Consider the following 19994-nt stretch of genomic DNA (forward strand, 5'->3'; position numbering starts at 1 on the left):
ATCAGTGGAGGTGAGGAAGGACCGCTATACACTGTGTACACATAAATAAGAAATATGTTTGATTTCTTATGGATGGAAATCAATGGTATCATTCTTCAGAATTGGTGCTGAGTGGGATCACTTGGCTTGGCACAAAGGGATGAATATCAAAAATAAGTACTTTCTGAAATTGTACAAAGGATGCTTCAGCTGGTTGTATGTTCTACATGTTTACAGGGTCAGGAACACTGAACCTGATCTGCTGCCCAGAAAATTGTGGACAACAACAACAACAACCATACCTGGATAAAAAGAGGGGTGCTGGGGTGGCTGTGGCTTTGAAAAAATAAATTGATAACCTAAAATCAGCAAGAGACTAGACCATGATGGCAGGAAAGCAGCAGCTCTCAGAGAGAAGGTGAACCATGACTGAGCACGGAACACAACCTAGACTGTTTTTAAAAGTGAAAAATCACTTCATTGCAGAAAACATTTTCCAAGAATGTCAGGAGCAACCATAACACAACGTGAATGTACACATATGCCTGATGGATATTTGATTAGGAGGCCTGGAGAACACAAACTGTATTTTAAGTTTTCTGTGACATGATACCTTCAGTAAGGTGCCATGGGACATTTACGCATGTGATTAGCTGAGGAGAGCACATAGAGGAAAATTACTGAACCAGTGGCCAAGGCCATGTAATGAATATGGGCTGACAGATGGAAGCACGATGAATTTTTCATTTTTTCTCAACTTTTCCCTGAGATGCACTGCACAGAAAAACTGAATTAAAGGAGCAGTTGGTGAGGTTTTCATAAACACACAACACAAGTTCTATTCAGGACAAATGTTCTGTTCTGTGCTCAGGATAAGTACCCTTTAACAATGGCAGTAGTAATAGATGTCATGTTTGTAGGCATAATGAAGCACAAATATGAACGAGTGAAGGAATTATTCCGTTAGCACTGGTTCAGGCAGTGTGTTAGCCCTGATGTAGATGTCTTATGAATATTCCGGTGACATGCAGCAGAATATTTTGTACAGGATTCACAGACTGAGCTGGTAAAATAATATGCAAATAAAGTCAACAGCATACTGACACCATATGTGAGTGTTAAACATATCTGATGGTATGAGTTGCAAAGTCATGTTGAGTGGCATACACAGTGACGTTATGTTGTTGTATTTTATGTTATGACGTTATTTTTCTGTTGTGACGTGTGTGCCTGCGCGCACTATTTATACTGCGTGCATGCGCAAATAAACGTTCTTGAGTTCCCAGATGGTGTCGGTCTGTATTTGTTCTCCCGTGAATATTCACCACAAGAGGGTGTGAGCTAACTGCTTTGTTGACTGCTATAACGATAGACTGCTGCGAAGATGTCTAACGCTACAGTGAGAAATTTCACAAGTTACCTCAACAGAAAGTTTGTGATGAATAAAGCAAGTTACATAGGGGGGTGTCTATAGTCCTTGAATATATATGAATATATAATTATTAGAAGAAACTATATTGGGTCAAATCACATGCGAACACGTCACCATGGAGACAGGTCAATCTCAAATTTGTCTTGCATGCCCCTCTCACACAAAGACAGGCATTACAGAGGGGTCAGCGCGGGGCAGCCATGATACAATGCCCCTGGAGCAGTTTTGGGGGTTTGGTGCCTTGCTCAAGGGCACCACAGCAGTGCCCTGGAGGCAAACTGGCAACGCACCAGCCAGTTCACTATCTTGGTCCAAACGGGACTCAAACAGGCGACCCAAACCGGTTCCCTATGAAGTGAGCTACTGCCGCACCCTTGTATACAACCAACCACAAATGCAAACACCCTCAGGCACTTGTCTTTCAATGGGAATATGACATGAGCTCTTCATTTGCTATGAGACCTTTAGTACATTTTCTCTCCTGTACATCTCGTAGTTAACAAGATGACTCATTACACAGAAGAGATGATGTGACACTGTGATAATCCAAATATAAGATGATGTTAAAAAGCCTTTATGAATCCCTGTGTTCTCTGAATTCCATATTCCATACAAGACAGAGATCTGAAGTGAACTGCAGTCAGGTCAGTCAGTCGGCATGTCTCAGTCGAATCATGTGTCGAGCTCTTGCTGAATACGATTCAATATATATGATGGGTTATTATTAAAATGAGAAATGTGGCATTGGGCAACACTGAGATTACTAAAGTATGGTCAATTTTTTGTCATATTGTGTGCTAATAGTTGTGTTCTTCCAGTTGTGTGGCTTATATGTATGTTTGTCTAAAGGGGTACCTCAAAGATCTGTGTATGGACTGCTCTGCTGTGGCGCTATATCAAGACCTGCAGGTGCGTTAGGTACTGGTTAGGACTCCAGGTGGACCAAAAATCTCAGTGGTAGGGATCATACCAAGTGTTGCTAACTATTCACACTGCAGTGACTGTTGAAGGAAAAGCGATAGAGGAGGTGTGGTTTCAGAATGCTCCTCAGAACTGGACAGACTGGAAGTGAGCGATGTGTTATGAGTCACCTGGATTTATAGAACATTTCAAGACAGCCAGAACAACACCCACCAATCAGCCTACTGGACTGAAGAAATCATTTTATTACGTAGCACATCAGCAGGTAGGCCAGTGATTCATATTGGCAATTACCCACAAAGTTAACCAAGAGAACAGGAGTGGATTCAAACATTTTAATTCAGTATCTGTTTCTCGACTTGTTGCCAGCTGAGAAAGAGAGAGAGAGAGAGAGAGAGAGAGAGAGAGAGGGTTTGTCTGATGTCTCCTGCCTCAGCATAAACGGTTTGTATTCTAATAAGGAGTCCATGTTGATTGTAACTAAAATTCGCCCAGACTTGTGAAACGGGACAATGATTTAACTGTTAGGATCATGAAGGATGCTGTAATATTTTCATTTTCTCTTTTAACCTAAATACCTCATGCAGTATTGTTTCATTGTTTTCTGATGCTATGTTCTTTTCCTGCAGCACAGATGAATAAGACAAGTGCCAAACTCATTCTCAGCCACTCTCAGGTGTCTGAGATGGTCATGAAGCTCTACAAACTGACGCCGTCAGTAATTCGCGATCTACCCAGCTATGATGACCAGAACTTCCACTTATCAGTCACTGAGGGTGGTGACTACATCCTGAAGATCATAAATATAGAAGACAGTAAGAATCCTGCTCTGATTCAGGTGCAGACACACGCAATGACCATCCTTCACCAGAATGGACTTCCTGTCCAAACAGTCCTGCCCACCACCACAGGACAACTCATGAGCCTTGAAGACATTGGTAGGAGCCTGATTAAACAATTATGTTAAGGTTTGAGGGGTGAAAAGACTTGATTCAGTTAAATGGCGAAATTTTATAAAGTTGAAAGAAACTGATCAAATAGGCCAGTGCAGCAGTGCTTTATTGATTGAGTTTTTCCCGCAAACATACAGAGTGAGAACAGCCTCCATGGTCAAGAAACGTACTATATGAGTGTAGGCTACACTACACACACACACACACACACACACACACACAGACACACACACACACACACATGCACACGCACACACGCACACGCGCACACGTGAGAACAGACACACACACACGCACACAGACAGACACACACACACACACACACACACACACACACACACACACACACACTAACTTGACAGGCAAAGACATGTCTCTAATAGAGAACTAAAAAAAAAATCATCAATAAAAAATATACAAGTTAAATGAACTACATGACTAAGTCACTAACTAGTTAATCTACATAGGAATATATAAAGAGTTATTTAGTGACGATGAACTGCAAGGGAACAGAAACACCTGGGGGGAGAGGATGAATACATTGGAATTATACAATAACAAATTCAGATTTTTTTAAAAGTGCATTTAGGAGATTTTCTTAATAGAATTTTAATACAAAGATACATTTCTAGAAAAAAATATATGGATCAAAATGATCACAACAGTTTGTTTTTGCATTTAATTGCCTGTTTTCTTCATTGTAGAATCTTTTCCTATGGTCGTTCAAATGGTGTTGACTTAAATCATCTTTCTTTTTCCTTTTTTCCTCCATTTTCTGCTTCTGCCTACCTTCCTAACAACATTGTTTGGACCAGATGGAACACCCTGAACTCAGCGTGCTGCAGAGAGATGAATTCAAGTGGAGTATGTCGAATGTTCCCATGCTAGAAGAGTACATCTACTTAATGGATGGAGACCCTATCCAGGAGGTTATGAAGTCTGTCATTCAAGGGTACAAAACCTCTGTGGTCCCTGCACGCGCTAGTTTTCACTACAAGTTCTCCTACATTCTGTTACTTGAAGGCACAAAAGCATTCAGTTCGGTTGTCCACCAGCAAAAGGCAGCAAAGGCTAAGCTAAGCATGTTTGTTATTATTCCACAATGGTCTGGTTTCTATCCATATTTGTGAATCCCTTTTTTCTTAGGCATTAATCATGGGGACCTCAACGACCTCAATGTGCTTGTACAACCTGATGAGAATGATGGCTACAAAATTTCTGGCATCCTTGACTTTGGGGGCATGAGCAGTGGACACTGTGTCTATGATTTAGCCATCACTATCATGTACCTGATGATTGAACACCCTAAGCCCATAGAGGTGGGTGGACCTGTCCTAGCAGGCTGGGAGAGTGTCCTTCCGCTGAACAAGGCAGAGAGACACACCCTTTATCTGCTGGTGCTCTCACGCTTCTGCCAGTCATTGGTTTATGCACGGTACAGTGTCTTACTGCAGCCAGAAAATGAAGAGTATCTGATGATAACATCCAAGAGAGGCTTCTACATACTCCGTCACCTGTGGGAGCTGGGACAGACGCAGGTAGAGAGGGTGTGGTTTCAGAGTGCTGATCAATACTGTGACAGAAAGTGAGCGGTGTGTAATGATTTACCTAGAATCACAACACATTCTAGCCAGAACCACACCCACCATTAGCCAATCCACCAGGTGGCCAATCAGAAGTTGTCCAGTCTTTATGTCTTTGAGTACTGCTCAATACCGTGACAGGAGGTGAGCATTGTGTTATAAGTTACCTCGAACTATGCAATTAAATAAATGAATTGCAAAAATGAAAACCCTATGACATCATTGCAATTCCAATCTACTTGTTCTCTACCTCAGGGTCTATGTATAAAGTTTCACAACAATAGTAGTGATAATACAACCTTCCTTCCTTCTCTCTTTCTCTCTCCCTCCTCTTTCACCGCTTTCTATATAAAAAATGATCTCTGAAATACCCTACAACTGTATGTGCAATGTCATGTACAATGTTTGCTTCAATAAAAACAAATTGCAAAATAAATAAATAAATGAATTGAGTTGATGTTTTAATATTATAAATAATCTTTATGAGAAAATGAGGAGTATCTGACGATAACATCCAAGAGAGGCATTCACATACTCCGTCACCTGTGGGAGCTGGGACGGACGCAGGTAGAGAGGGTGTGGTTTCACAGTGCTTCTCAATACTGTGACAGGAAGTGAGCAATGTGTTATGATTTTCATTGCCTGGAGACATTCAATTAAGTATTCTAAAATGAATTCAGAGGATGTTCTAAATATAACAAATCAAGTCAGTAAATTTATATGAGACACAAACAGGAAAAAAAAAGATTTGTATCATGGTATTAGTTTACTAATTTGAGGGATTAATGAATTTACATCAACACGCAATAAATAATGAGAGCAAAAAACACAAAAAGAAAAGAATCAACAAAATATCGTGCAATATTAAATCTGTCCTGCAATCCAAAATACCTGGTGAAGAATAAAGAAGGTTGAGGACCTGTTTTTAATTTTGTTATTAAGAGTGTGGATTTAAAAAGAATAATCTACAATCGATGGGTCTAACAGTGACCGCTCACACTTGTCCCATATGTATTCATCTTAAATTACGTAATGTATTTGATCATACATTTTAATATAAGTCTTACACAAAATACTGAAAGATAAACCCACAACCATATAAGCCACGCTATTTATTTATGCCGTGGCAAGGAGTAATGTTTCTCGTTCCCACGCACTATTAACTCGTAATTGCACGTTATTTCTTTCAACACAAGATGTGACCTCTCAAAAATTATGAAAAAGAGCTGAAGGGAATTCCATATTTATTTTGGATAACTGAAAACATCGAACACCGGAAGTTGCATTGTGGCAACTTGAGCGTTGATGTGAACTTTCTGCCGGACTTCCGCAGTGATTTTACTACTTTGTCCGTCTGCAGGTCCGTCTGACGGAGCTTATTACTGTGTACCGCTTGTCCAAATGTAACCAAACAAACAGAGAGGAGCGTAATATCATTCCTGTGTGAGAAAAAGTATGCGTAGATCAGGGTTTCCTGTGTTACTCAGTGATGCTTGCAGCTTGTTATGTCGTAGCAGCTGCTCACAATGTCACTGCGGCTGATTTAACTGTAAAGATCATGCTTGGATGCTATGATATATATTTTTCTCTTTAACCCTAAATACCTCATGCAGTATTGTTTCCTGATGCTATGTTCTTGTCCTGCAGCACAGATGAATAAGACAAGTGCCAAACCCAATCTCAGCCACTCGCAGGTGTCTGAGATGGTCATGAAGCTCTACAAGCTAACGCCGTCAGTGATTCGCCATCTGCCCAGCTATGATGACCAGAACTTCCACTTATCAGTCACTGAGGGTGGTGACTACATCCTGAAGATCATAAATATAGAAGACAGTAAGAATCCTGCTCTGATTCAGGTGCAGACACAGCACATGGCCATCCTTCACCAGCATGGGTTTCCTGTCCAAACAGTCCTGCCCACCACCACAGGACAACTCATGAGCCTTGAAGACATTGGTAGGAGGCTAATTGAACAGTCATGTTCAGGTTTGAGGGGTGAAAAGACTGATTCAGTTGAAATGGCTAATTTAATGGTGGAAAGAAACTGATCAAATAGGCCAGTGCAGCATTGCTTTATTGATGCAGAATTACTTTAAAGGAATTTTTTCCCGCAAATATACAGAGTGAGAACAGCCTACATGGTCAAGAAACGTACCACATGAGTGTAGACTAAACTATATATACACACGCACGCACACACACACACACACACACACACACACACACACACACACACACCGGTACAGTGAAACTGCGAATGGCTCATTAAATCAGTTCGAACACACACACACACACACACACACACACACACACACACACACACACACACACACACAGACAGACACAGACACAGACAGACACACACACACACACACACACACACACACGCACGCACACACACACACACACACACACACAGACATAAGCTTTACAGAAACAGGTATATAAGAGGAGGATGTGCAGGCAAAGACAGGCAAAGACAGGCAAAGACATGTCTCTAATGTGAATTATGCCTCTACTGTTTGCAGACTGTGGGTTTGGCTGTCAGAAGTACCTGGTGCGGCTGTTGACTTATTTACCTGGAATCACCATTTCCAAGGTCCCCTGCTCACCACAGTTACTTTATGAAACTGGCAAGACAGCAGCCAAGATGGTCAAAGTCCTTCAAGAGGTAAAAGAGTCAAATCACAGAACTAAATGACTAAGTCACTTACTAGTTAATCTACAGAGTAATATATAAAGAGTTGTTTAGTGACGATGAACTGCAAGAAAACAGAAACCAAAGCAAACAGCGGGACACCTGGGGGGAGAGGATGAATACATTGGAATTATACAATAACATATTCAGATTTTTTTAAAGTGCATTTAAGAGATTTTCTTATTTTTTTTTATATATACTTTTAATACAAAGATACATTTCTAGAAAAAAATATATGGATCAAAATGATCACAACAGTTTGTTTTCGCCTTTAATTGCCTGTTTTCTTCATTGTAGAATCTTTTCCTATGGTCGTTCAAATGGTGTTGACTGTAATAATCTTTCTTTTTCCTTTTTTCCTCCATTTTCTGTTACTGCCTTCTCTTCCTAACAACATTGTCTTGACCAGATGGAACACCCTGAACTCAGCGTGCTGCAGAGAGATGAATTCAAGTGGAGTATGTCGAATGTTCCCATGCTAGAAGAGTACATCTACTTAATGGATGGAGACCCTATCCAGGAGGTTGTGAAGTCTGTCATTCAAGGGTACAAAACCTCTGTGGTCCCTGCACGCACCAGTTTCCGCAAGAGTGAGTGTGATGTTTCCACATTACAAGTTCTCCTACATACTGTTACTTGAAGGCACAAAAGCATTCAGTTCGGTTGTTCACCAGAAAAAGGCAGCAAAGGCTAAGTTGAGCATGTATGCTCTTATTCCACAATGGTCTGGTTTCTATTAATACATGTGAATCCTTTTTGTCTTAGGCATTAATCATGGGGACCTCAACGACCTCAATGTGCTTGTACAACCTGATGAGAATGATGGCTACACCATTTCTGGCATCCTTGACTTTGCGGAAATGAGCAGTGGGCACTGTATCTATGATTTAGCCATCATTATCATGTACCTGATGATTGAACACCCTAAACCCATAGAGGTGGGTGGACCTGTCCTAGCAGGCTGGGAGAGTGTCCTTCCGCTGAACAAGGCAGAGAGACACGCCCTTTATCTGCTGGTGCTCTCACGCTTCTGCCAGTCATTGGTTTATGCACGGTACAGTGTCTTACTGCAGCCAGAAAATGAAGAGTATCTGATGATAACATCCAAGAGAGGCTTCTACATACTCCGTCACCTGTGGGAGCTGGGACAGACGCAGGTAGAGAGGGTGTGGTTTCAGAGTGCTGATCAATACTGTGACAGAAAGTGAGCGGTGTGTAATGATTTACCTAGAATCACAACACATTCTAGCCAGAACCACACCCACCATTAGCCAATCCACCAGGTGGCCAATCAGAAGTTGTCCAGTCTTTATGTCTTTGAGTACTGCTCAATACCGTGACAGGAGGTGAGCATTGTGTTATAAGTTACCTCGAACTATGCAATTAAATAAATGAATTGCAAAAATGAAAACCCTATGACATCATTGCAATTCCAATCTACTTGTTCTCTACCTCAGGGTCTATGTATAAAGTTTCACAACAATAGTAGTGATAATACAACCTTCCTTCCTTCTCTCTTTCTCTCTCCCTCCTCTTTCACCGCTTTCTATATAAAAAATGATCTCTGAAATACCCTACAACTGTATGTGCAATGTCATGTACAATGTTTGCTTCAATAAAAACAAATTGCAAAATAAATAAATAAATGAATTGAGTTGATGTTTTAATATTATAAATAATCTTTATGAGAAAATGAGGAGTATCTGACGATAACATCCAAGAGAGGCATTCACATACTCCGTCACCTGTGGGAGCTGGGACGGACGCAGGTAGAGAGGGTGTGGTGTCACAGTGCTTCTCAATACTGTGACAGGAAGTGAGCAATGTGTTATGATTTTCATTGCCTGGAGACATTCAATTAAGTATTCTAAAATGAATTCAGAGGATGTTCTAAATATAACAAATCAAGTCAGTAAATTTATATGAGACATAAACAGGAAAAAAAAAGATTTGTATCATGGTATTAGTTTACTAATTTGAGGGATTAATGAATTTACATCAACACGCAATAAATAATGAGAGCAAAAAACACAAAAAGAAAAGAATCAACAAAATATCGTGCAATATTAAATCTGTCCTGCAATCCAAAATACCTGGTGAAGAATAAAGAAGGTTGAGGACCTGTTTTTAATTTTGTTATTAAGAGTGTGGATTTAAAAAGAATAATCTACAATCGATGGGTCTAACAGTGACCGCTCACACTTGTCCCATATGTATTCATCTTAAATTACGTAATGTATTTGATCATACATTTTAATATAAGTCTTACACAAAATACTGAAAGATAAACCCACAACCATATAAGCCACGCTATTTATTTATGCCGTGGCAAGGAGTAATGTTTCTCGTTCCCACGCACTATTAACTCGTAATTGCACGTTATTTCTTTCAACACAAGATGTGACCTCTCAAAAATTATGAAAAAGAGCTGAAGGGAATTCTATATTTATTTTGGATAACTGAAAACATCGAACACCGGAAGTTGCATTGTGGCAACTTGAGCGTTGATGTGAACTTTCTGCCGGACTTCCGCAGTGATTTTACTACTTTGTCCGTCTGCAGGTAAGACATCGATTCAAATTTCAATGCCGTTTATTACAGCCAAACATTTTCCCAAGAGCGATGCGTGGACATTCACAGATTCGGGCCACTCATGTATCAACTGACGGAGCTTATTACTGTGTACCGCTTGTCCAAATGTAACCAAACAAACAGAGAGGAGCGTAATATCATTCCTGTGTGAGAAAAAGTATGCGTAGATCAGGGTTTCCTGTGTTACTCAGTGATGCTTGCAGCTTGTTGTGTCGTAGCAGCTGCTCACAATGTCACTGCGGCTGATTTAACTGTAAAGATCATGCTTGGATGCTATGATATATATTTTTCTCTTTAACCCTAAATACCTCATGCAGTATTGTTTCCTGATGCTATGTTCTTGTCCTGCAGCACAGATGAATAAGACAAGTGCCAAACCCAATCTCAGCCACTCGCAGGTGTCTGAGATGGTCATGAAGCTCTACAAGCTAACGCCGTCAGTGATTCGCCATCTGCCCAGCTATGATGACCAGAACTTCCACTTATCAGTCACTGAGGGTGGTGACTACATCCTGAAGATCATAAATATAGAAGACAGTAAGAATCCTGCTCTGATTCAGGTGCAGACACAGCACATGGCCATCCTTCACCAGCATGGGTTTCCTGTCCAAACAGTCCTGCCCACCACCACAGGACAACTCATGAGCCTTGAAGACATTGGTAGGAGGCTAATTGAACAGTCATGTTCAGGTTTGAGGGGTGAAAAGACTGATTCAGTTGAAATGGCTAATTTAATGGTGGAAAGAAACTGATCAAATAGGCCAGTGCAGCATTGCTTTATTGATGCAGAATTACTTTAAAGGAATTTTTTCCCGCAAATATACAGAGTGAGAACAGCCTACATGGTCAAGAAACGTACCACATGAGTGTAGACTAAACTATATATACACACGCACGCACACACACACACACACACACCGGTACAGTGAAACTGCGAATGGCTCATTAAATCAGTTCGAACACACACACACACACACACACACACACACACACAGACACAGACACAGACACAGACACAGACAGACACACACACACACACACACACACACACACACACACACACACACACACACAGACATAAGCTTTACAGAAACAGGTATATAAGAGGAGGATGTGCAGGCAAAGACAGGCAAAGACAGGCAAAGACATGTCTCTAATGTGAATTATGCCTCTACTGTTTGCAGACTGTGGGTTTGGCTGTCAGAAGTACCTGGTGCGGCTGTTGACTTATTTACCTGGAATCACCATTTCCAAGGTCCCCTGCTCACCACAGTTACTTTATGAAACTGGCAAGACAGCAGCCAAGATGGTCAAAGTCCTTCAAGAGGTAAAAGAGTCAAATCACAGAACTAAATGACTAAGTCACTTACTAGTTAATCTACAGAGGAATATATAAAGAGTTGTTTAGTGACGATGAACTGCAAGAAAACAGAAACCAAAGCAAACAGCGGGACACCTGGGGGGAGAGGATGAATACATTGGAATTATACAATAACATATTCAGATTTTTTTAAAGTGCATTTAAGAGATTTTCTTATTTTTTTTTATATATACTTTTAATACAAAGATACATTTCTAGAAAAAAATATATGGATCAAAATGATCACAACAGTTTGTTTTCGCCTTTAATTGCCTGTTTTCTTCATTGTAGAATCTTTTCCTATGGTCGTTCAAATGGTGTTGACTGTAATAATCTTTCTTTTTCCTTTTTTCCTCCATTTTCTGTTACTGCCTTCTCTTCCTAACAACATTGTCTTGACCAGATGGAACACCCTGAACTCAGCGTGCTGCAGAGAGATGAATTCAAGTGGAGTATGTCGAATGTTCCCATGCTAGAAGAGTACATCTACTTAATGGATGGAGACCCTATCCAGGAGGTTGTGAAGTCTGTCATTCAAGGGTACAAAACCTCTGTGGTCCCTGCACGCACCAGTTTCCGCAAGAGTGAGTGTGATGTTTCCACATTACAAGTTCTCCTACATACTGTTACTTGAAGGCACAAAAGCATTCAGTTCGGTTGTTCACCAGAAAAAGGCAGCAAAGGCTAAGTTGAGCATGTATGCTCTTATTCCACAATGGTCTGGTTTCTATTAATACATGTGAATCCTTTTTGTCTTAGGCATTAATCATGGGGACCTCAACGACCTCAATGTGCTTGTACAACCTGATGAGAATGATGGCTACACCATTTCTGGCATCCTTGACTTTGCGGAAATGAGCAGTGGGCACTGTATCTATGATTTAGCCATCATTATCATGTACCTGATGATTGAACACCCTAAACCCATAGAGGTGGGTGGACCTGTCCTAGCAGGCTGGGAGAGTGTCCTTCCGCTGAACAAGGCAGAGAGACACGCCCTTTATCTGCTGGTGCTCTCACGCTTCTGCCAGTCATTGGTTTATGCACGGTACAGTGTCTTACTGCAGCCAGAAAATGAAGAGTATCTGATGATAACATCCAAGAGAGGCTTCTACATACTCCGTCACCTGTGGGAGCTGGGACAGACGCAGGTAGAGAGGGTGTGGTTTCAGAGTGCTGATCAATACTGTGACAGAAAGTGAGCGGTGTGTAATGATTTACCTAGAATCACAACACATTCTAGCCAGAACCACACCCACCATTAGCCAATCCACCAGGTGGCCAATCAGAAGTTGTCCAGTCTTTATGTCTTTGAGTACTGCTCAATACCGTGACAGGAGGTGAGCATTGTGTTATAAGTTACCTCGAACTATGCAATTAAATAAATGAATTGCAAAAATGAAAACCCTATGACATCATTGCAATTCCAATCTACTTGTTCTCTACCTCAGGGTCTATGTATAAAGTTTCACAACAATAGTAGTGATAATACAACCTTCCTTCCTTCTCTCTTTCTCTCTCCCTCCTCTTTCACCGCTTTCTATATAAAAAATGATCTCTGAAATACCCTACAACTGTATGTGCAATGTCATGTACAATGTTTGCTTCAATAAAAACAAATTGCAAAATAAATAAATAAATGAATTGAGTTGATGTTTTAATATTATAAATAATCTTTATGAGAAAATGAGGAGTATCTGACGATAACATCCAAGAGAGGCATTCACATACTCCGTCACCTGTGGGAGCTGGGACGGACGCAGGTAGAGAGGGTGTGGTTTCACAGTGCTTCTCAATACTGTGACAGGAAGTGAGCAATGTGTTATGATTTTCATTGCCTGGAGACATTCAATTAAGTATTCTAAAATGAATTCAGAGGATGTTCTAAATATAACAAATCAAGTCAGTAAATTTATATGAGACACAAACAGGAAAAAAAAAGATTTGTATCATGGTATTAGTTTACTAATTTGAGGGATTAATGAATTTACATCAACACGCAATAAATAATGAGAGCAAAAAACACAAAAAGAAAAGAATCAACAAAATATCGTGCAATATTAAATCTGTCCTGCAATCCAAAATACCTGGTGAAGAATAAAGAAGGTTGAGGACCTGTTTTTAATTTTGTTATTAAGAGTGTGGATTTAAAAAGAATAATCTACAATCGATGGGTCTAACAGTGACCGCTCACACTTGTCCCATATGTATTCATCTTAAATTACGTAATGTATTTGATCATACATTTTAATATAAGTCTTACACAAAATACTGAAAGATAAACCCACAACCATATAAGCCACGCTATTTATTTATGCCGTGGCAAGGAGTAATGTTTCTCGTTCCCACGCACTATTAACTCGTAATTGCACGTTATTTCTTTCAACACAAGATGTGACCTCTCAAAAATTATGAAAAAGAGCTGAAGGGAATTCCATATTTATTTTGGATAACTGAAAACATCGAACACCGGAAGTTGCATTGTGGCAACTTGAGCGTTGATGTGAACTTTCTGCCGGACTTCCGCAGTGATTTTACTACTTTGTCCGTCTGCAGGTAAGACATCGATTCAAATTTCAATGCCGTTTATTACAGCCAAACATTTTCCCAAGAGCGATGCGTGGACATTCACAGATTCGGGCCACTCATGTATCAACTGACGGAGCTTATTACTGTGTACCGCTTGTCCAAATGTAACCAAACAAACAGAGAGGAGCGTAATATCATTCCTGTGTGAGAAAAAGTATGCGTAGATCAGGGTTTCCTGTGTTACTCAGTGATGCTTGCAGCTTGTTGTGTCGTAGCAGCTGCTCACAATGTCACTGCGGCTGATTTAACTGTAAAGATCATGCTTGGATGCTATGATATATATTTTTCTCTTTAACCCTAAATACCTCATGCAGTATTGTTTCCTGATGCTATGTTCTTGTCCTGCAGCACAGATGAATAAGACAAGTGCCAAACCCAATCTCAGCCACTCTCAGGTGTCTGAGATGGTCATGAAGCTCTACAAGCTAACGCCGTCAGTGATTCGCCATCTGCCCAGCTATGATGACCAGAACTTCCACTTATCAGTCACTGAGGGTGGTGACTACATCCTGAAGATCATAAATATAGAAGACAGTAAGAATCCTGCTCTGATTCAGGTGCAGACACACGCCATGGCCATCCTTCACCAGCATGGGTTTCCTGTCCAAACAGTCCTGCCCACCACCACAGGACAACTCATGAGCCTTGAAGACATTGGTAGGAGGCTAATTGAACAGTCATGTTCAGGTTTGAGGGGTGAAAAGACTGATTCAGTTGAAATGGCTAATTTTATGGTGGAAAGAAACTGATCAAATAGGCCAGTGCAGCATTGCTTTATTGATGCAGAATTACTTTAAAGGAATTTTTTCCCGCAAATATACAGAGTGAGAACAGCCTACATGGTCAAGAAACGTACCACATGAGTGTAGACTAAACTATATATATACACACACACACACACACACACACACACACACACACACACCGGTACAGTGAAACTGCGAATGGCTCATTAAATCAGTTCGACACACACACACACACACACACACACACACACACACACACACACACACACACACAGACAGACACAGACACAGACACAGACACAGACACAGACAGACACACACACACACACACACACACACACACACACACACACACACACACACACACACACAGACATAAGCTTTACAGAAACAGGTATATAAGAGGAGGATGTGCAGGCAAAGACAGGCAAAGACAGGCAAAGACATGTCTCTAATGTGAATTATGCCTCTACTGTTTGCAGACTGTGGGTTTGGCTGTCAGAAGTACCTGGTGCGGCTGTTGACTTATTTACCTGGAATCACCATTTCCAAGGTCCCCTGCTCACCACAGTTACTTTATGAAACTGGCAAGACAGCAGCCAAGATGGTCAAAGTCCTTCAAGAGGTAAAAGAGTCAAATCACAGAACTAAATGACTAAGTCACTAACTAGTTAATCTACAGAGGAATATATAAAGAGTTGTTTAGTGACGATGAACTGCAAGAAAACAGAAACCAAAGCAAACAGCGGGACACCTGGGGGGAGAGGATGAATACATTGGAATTATACAATAACATATTCATATTTTTTTAAAGTGCATTTAAGAGATTTTCTTAATTTTTTTAATATATACTTTTAATACAAAGATACATTTCTAGAAAAAAATATATGGATCAAAATGATCACAACAGTTTGTTTTTGCATTTAATTGCCTGTTTTCTTCATTGTAGAATCTTTTCCTATGGTCGTTCAGATGGTGTTGACTTTAATAATCTTTCTTTTTCCTTTTTTCCTCCATTTTCTGTTACTGCCTTCCCTTCCTAACAACATTGTCTTGACCAGATGGAACACCCTGAACTCAGCGTGCTGCAGAGAGATGAATTCAAGTGGAGTATGTCCAATGTTCCCATGCTAGAAGAGTACATCTACTTAATGGATGGAGACCCTATCCAGGAGGTTGTGAAGTCTGTCATTCAAGGGTACAAAACCTCTGTGGTCCCTGCACGCGCTAGTTTCCGCAAGAGTGAGTGTGATGTTTCCACATTACAAGTTCTCCTACATACTGTTACTTGAAGGCACAAAAGCATTCAGTTCGGTTGTTCACCAGAAAAAGGCAGCAAAGGCTAAGTTGAGCATGTATGCTCTTATTCCACAATGGTCTGGTTTCTATTAATACATGTGAATCCTTTTTGTCTTAGGCATTAATCATGGGGACCTCAACGACCTCAATGTGCTTGTACAACCTGATGAGAATGATGGCTACACCATTTCTGGCATCCTTGACTTTGGGGACATGAGCAGTGGGCACTGTATCTATGATTTAGCCATCATTACCATGTACCTGATGATTGAACACCCTAAACCCATAGAGGTGGGTGGACCTGTCCTAGCAGGCTGGGAGAGTGTCCTTCCGCTGAACAAGGCAGAGAGACACGCCCTTTATCTGCTTGTGCTCTCACGCTTCTGCCAGTCATCGGTTTATGCACGGTACAGTGTCTTACTTCAGCCAGAAAATGAGGAGTATCTGACGATAACATCCAAGAGAGGCATTCACATACTCCGTCACCTGTGGGAGCTGGGACAGACGCAGGTAGAGAGGGTGTGGTTTCACAGTGCTGCTGAATACTATGACAGGAAGTGATGATTGGTGTGTTATGATTTTCATTACCTGGAGACATTCAATAAAGTATTCTAAAATGAATTCAGAGGATGTTCTAAATATAACAAATTAAGTCAGTAAATTTAAATGAGACATAAACAGAAAAAAACACATTTGTATCATGGTATTAATTTACTAATATGAGGGATTAATGAAAGAATTTACATCAACACGCAAGAATTAATGACAGCAGAAACAAAAAAGAAAAGGATCAGCAACATTTTGTGCAATATTGAATTTGTCCTGCAATTCAAAATACCTGGTGAAGAATAAAGAAGGTTGAGAATGGAGAACTAAGGCATTTTTAGTTCATCAGCTCTCAAAAATGGACCTGTTTTTAATTTTTTAATCAAGAATGTGGATTTAAAAAGAAACATCTAGAACCGATGGGTCTAACAGTGACTGCTCACACTTGTCCTAAATGTTTTCATCCTAAATTATGTAATGTATTTGATCATAAATTTTAGTATTAGGCTTACACAAAATACTGAAAGATAAACCCACAACCATATAAGCCATGCTATTTATTTATGCCATGGCCAGGTTGTTCCCAAGCACTATTAACTCGTAGTTGCACATCATTTCTTTAAACACAAGATGTGACCTCTCAATAATGATGAAAAAGAGCTGAAGTGAATTCTACATTTATTTTGAAAAACTATAAACATTGGACACCGGAAGTTGCGTTTTGGCAACTTGAGCCTGGATGTAAACTTTCTGCTGGACTTAAGCAGTGATTTTATTAAGTTGAGCAAGACTCATGTCAGTTACAATGTGTGGTCATTGCGGTTGAATGATTTTCAATAGCGCAAATCATCATCTTATACATGGTTGCCAGAGGACTTTGTCCCTGTCACTCACAGTCTTGATCTGTTAAACAATATCAACAGGACACACTAACTGAGTAAATCACAAGTTATCAATATCAGCAGGAAACATCTTGGTGCACACTGTCTGAGTCAATCATAAGATTGTCTCTAGTCAGACTACTTGTTTCCTCCTGTACTGGATTTCACATTATCCCATAGTATAACTTTTTTCTAGCATTTCCCTCCTGTTTATACTACATGGGATATTGTCACAAAATATAATCTTACTTCCAGAAAGGTAAATCATTTCATATATATACATAGTTTTTTGACAACAGTTTTTGTACACAGAGGCGGACAGAGTACACAGCTTCATTATTTAAGTAAAAGTACAGATACGGCTTGTTAAATTTGACTCCAATACAAGTAAAAGTACTACAGTCAGATGTTTACTTAAGTAAAAGTACTGAAGTACTTGTTTTTAAAAGTACTTAAGTATCAAGAGTACATTTTCTAAATATTGTATTATTACTGCCACAGTGCTTACCTTTACCTATAGAAACCTTCTGGATGGAGTTTTTATGGAATCTTTAATGTTAATACCTTGAAGAATGTTCAAATTTTGAAAATAAAATTGTGCTTGAATGAATGGGTTTATGTGCAAGAAGAAAAAAGAAAATGCAGCTAATTTGTGTGTATGTGTGACAACACGCGTGCACGCACATACACACACACAGTATTCCTAAGCCTATGTGTGACAAGTTGATAATAACTAATGAAGACAAATATAACCCATCAACAGTGGTGGTAGTCTCAGCCTCTGATAAGTTTGACAATCTTTTTTTTATCGGTGTTCGTATGTCCAGAACACTTCGGTTTTGCCCCAGGCTATTATATTTCGACTGCCAACGATACCGAGGGCTTCATGCCTCCATGCACGAGAAACAGTGAAAAACTACGTTTGGACATACATAAATTTTTACAGGGTCGTATTCGCACGGGACTAGTATTATCTGAGGTAGTTTTTCCGAGCCGTTTTTTCCGAAGCTAAAAGTCCCCGACATTCTCCGGATTGCTGATAGGCTGTCCTTGCCAGTGGCACCTGTACAATCCAATCACGTTCGAGAAGGGAACAACAAAATACTGAATCCACAGGGTTTCCCCGCTTTTTTATTTTTTTTAGAAAAAGTAACGAGTACTTATGGTTATGGATAGAAATGTAGCAGAGTAAAAAGTACGATATTTGCCTTTCAAATGTAGTGGAGTAAAAGTCATAAGTACTCCCCCAACATGATACTCGAGTAAAGTACAGATCCCTAAAAAGTGTACTTAAGTACAGTACTCAAGTCAATATACTCCGTTACTGTCCGCCTCTGTTTGTACATCATCTGTTTCACCAATCAGGTCATTGTTGTTTAACTCTTCTTAAGATTTTCTTCAAACAAGTCATTGTCCGATTTCACTCAATGGTGTTGTCTCAACACCCACTCTAGGCATCATTCACGATGACCTCGTCTAGATCAGTGATTCTTAACCATGGGGCCGCCAAAAAAAATCTGTTTTGCACCTGTGGGCCGTGAGAGCCACGAGACTCAGTTGTTGCAGCGTCAAACAGGCTTTTAGAAATTATTTGGGGATTTTAGAAAAGAAAGTGCACTTGAAGGGAAAAATCAACAAAAAAGAGGTGTGGAGATTCACAGACAAACGACAAGATCAGGGCCGATCAGCTGTTCATTCATTCATTCATTCAACCCTGTGACGTCATACACGCGAGGTAGCGGGACCGCGGCAGGTGTCTCACCAGGCGAAAAGAAATGGACACACTTTAAAAAAAACACCGCGCTCGACGCCGCGAGGAACACTGGGATGATGTGCGAAATTGTCACGTCTATGAACACTGGAGAGGCAGCCGGTAAGAAGCCAGACTTTGGATCCGTGTTCTAAAGAAATGTGACGCTGCGCCTGGACTGTTGTGCCGTGGCACAACAGTTTAATTAATTAAATTAATTAATTAATTAGGCTGGCCACAACTAAGACCAAAGCCCGAAACAGACTCAGATCAACACTGGAGGCAACTGGAGTTTGCCTTTTCTCCATTCCACCTAGACTAGATCTAATCATGTCTGAGTTGTGTAAGAAGTAAAAAAATTGAGTTGTAACTGTTATTTTTCATTTGTCACTGTTATGAAGAGCAAGTTCTGGCTCTGCCATGCACCTTTTAAATTAATTTTCAGATTAGAAGGCTGAATTTTCATTTGCACTTTACTTTTACTTATACAGTTTATTTATTTAAGAAAAAAACATTATTTTCAATGTATTTATTTTATCAACCCCATAATTTGATCACATGTCCAGTTTTTTTCATCAGTTTTTATGAGTCCCTCCTTTTTGTTGTTCGGCATGTTGTTGTATGTGCTGGTTTATGTTTGAAAAATAGATAAATATCTTTGTGAT

At 40.1% G+C, this 19994-nt stretch overlaps 4 protein-coding genes across 4 annotated transcripts; all 4 read left to right on the plus strand.

Moving 5' to 3' along the window:
* Positions 1 to 2503: 2503 nt before the first annotated feature.
* On the plus strand, positions 2504 to 5272 carry LOC143001582 (hydroxylysine kinase-like). The gene is made up of 6 exons (XM_076151231.1): positions 2504 to 2597; positions 2702 to 2776; positions 2962 to 3270; positions 3990 to 4003; positions 4101 to 4276; positions 4427 to 5272. Exons 3-6 carry the CDS (start codon positions 2967 to 2969, stop codon positions 4872 to 4874), a joined length of 942 nt encoding a protein of 313 aa, XP_076007346.1. The 5' UTR covers positions 2504 to 2597; positions 2702 to 2776; positions 2962 to 2966; the 3' UTR covers positions 4875 to 5272.
* Positions 5273 to 6162: 890 nt separating this feature from the next.
* On the plus strand, positions 6163 to 9172 carry LOC143001626 (hydroxylysine kinase-like). The gene is made up of 5 exons (XM_076151330.1): positions 6163 to 6228; positions 6516 to 6824; positions 7397 to 7539; positions 7976 to 8156; positions 8332 to 9172. The coding sequence occupies exons 2-5, from the start codon at positions 6521 to 6523 to the stop codon at positions 8772 to 8774; spliced, it is 1071 nt and encodes a 356-aa protein (XP_076007445.1). The 5' UTR covers positions 6163 to 6228; positions 6516 to 6520; the 3' UTR covers positions 8775 to 9172.
* Positions 9173 to 10062: 890 nt separating this feature from the next.
* LOC143001625 (hydroxylysine kinase-like) lies at positions 10063 to 13118 on the plus strand. The gene is made up of 5 exons (XM_076151329.1): positions 10063 to 10128; positions 10510 to 10818; positions 11343 to 11485; positions 11922 to 12102; positions 12278 to 13118. Exons 2-5 carry the CDS (start codon positions 10515 to 10517, stop codon positions 12718 to 12720), a joined length of 1071 nt encoding a protein of 356 aa, XP_076007444.1. The 5' UTR covers positions 10063 to 10128; positions 10510 to 10514; the 3' UTR covers positions 12721 to 13118.
* An 890-nt stretch (positions 13119 to 14008) lies between these two features.
* LOC143001630 (hydroxylysine kinase-like) lies at positions 14009 to 16963 on the plus strand. The gene is made up of 5 exons (XM_076151336.1): positions 14009 to 14074; positions 14456 to 14764; positions 15336 to 15478; positions 15915 to 16095; positions 16271 to 16963. Exons 2-5 carry the CDS (start codon positions 14461 to 14463, stop codon positions 16711 to 16713), a joined length of 1071 nt encoding a protein of 356 aa, XP_076007451.1. The 5' UTR covers positions 14009 to 14074; positions 14456 to 14460; the 3' UTR covers positions 16714 to 16963.
* Positions 16964 to 19994: the final 3031 nt, after the last annotated feature.

This window comes from Genypterus blacodes, unplaced genomic scaffold (genome assembly GCF_046128005.1).
Source record: "Genypterus blacodes isolate CSIRO-AG114 ecotype Tasmania unplaced genomic scaffold, CSIRO-AGI_Gbla_v1 ptg000054l_1, whole genome shotgun sequence".
NCBI lineage: Eukaryota > Metazoa > Chordata > Actinopteri > Ophidiiformes > Ophidiidae > Genypterus > Genypterus blacodes.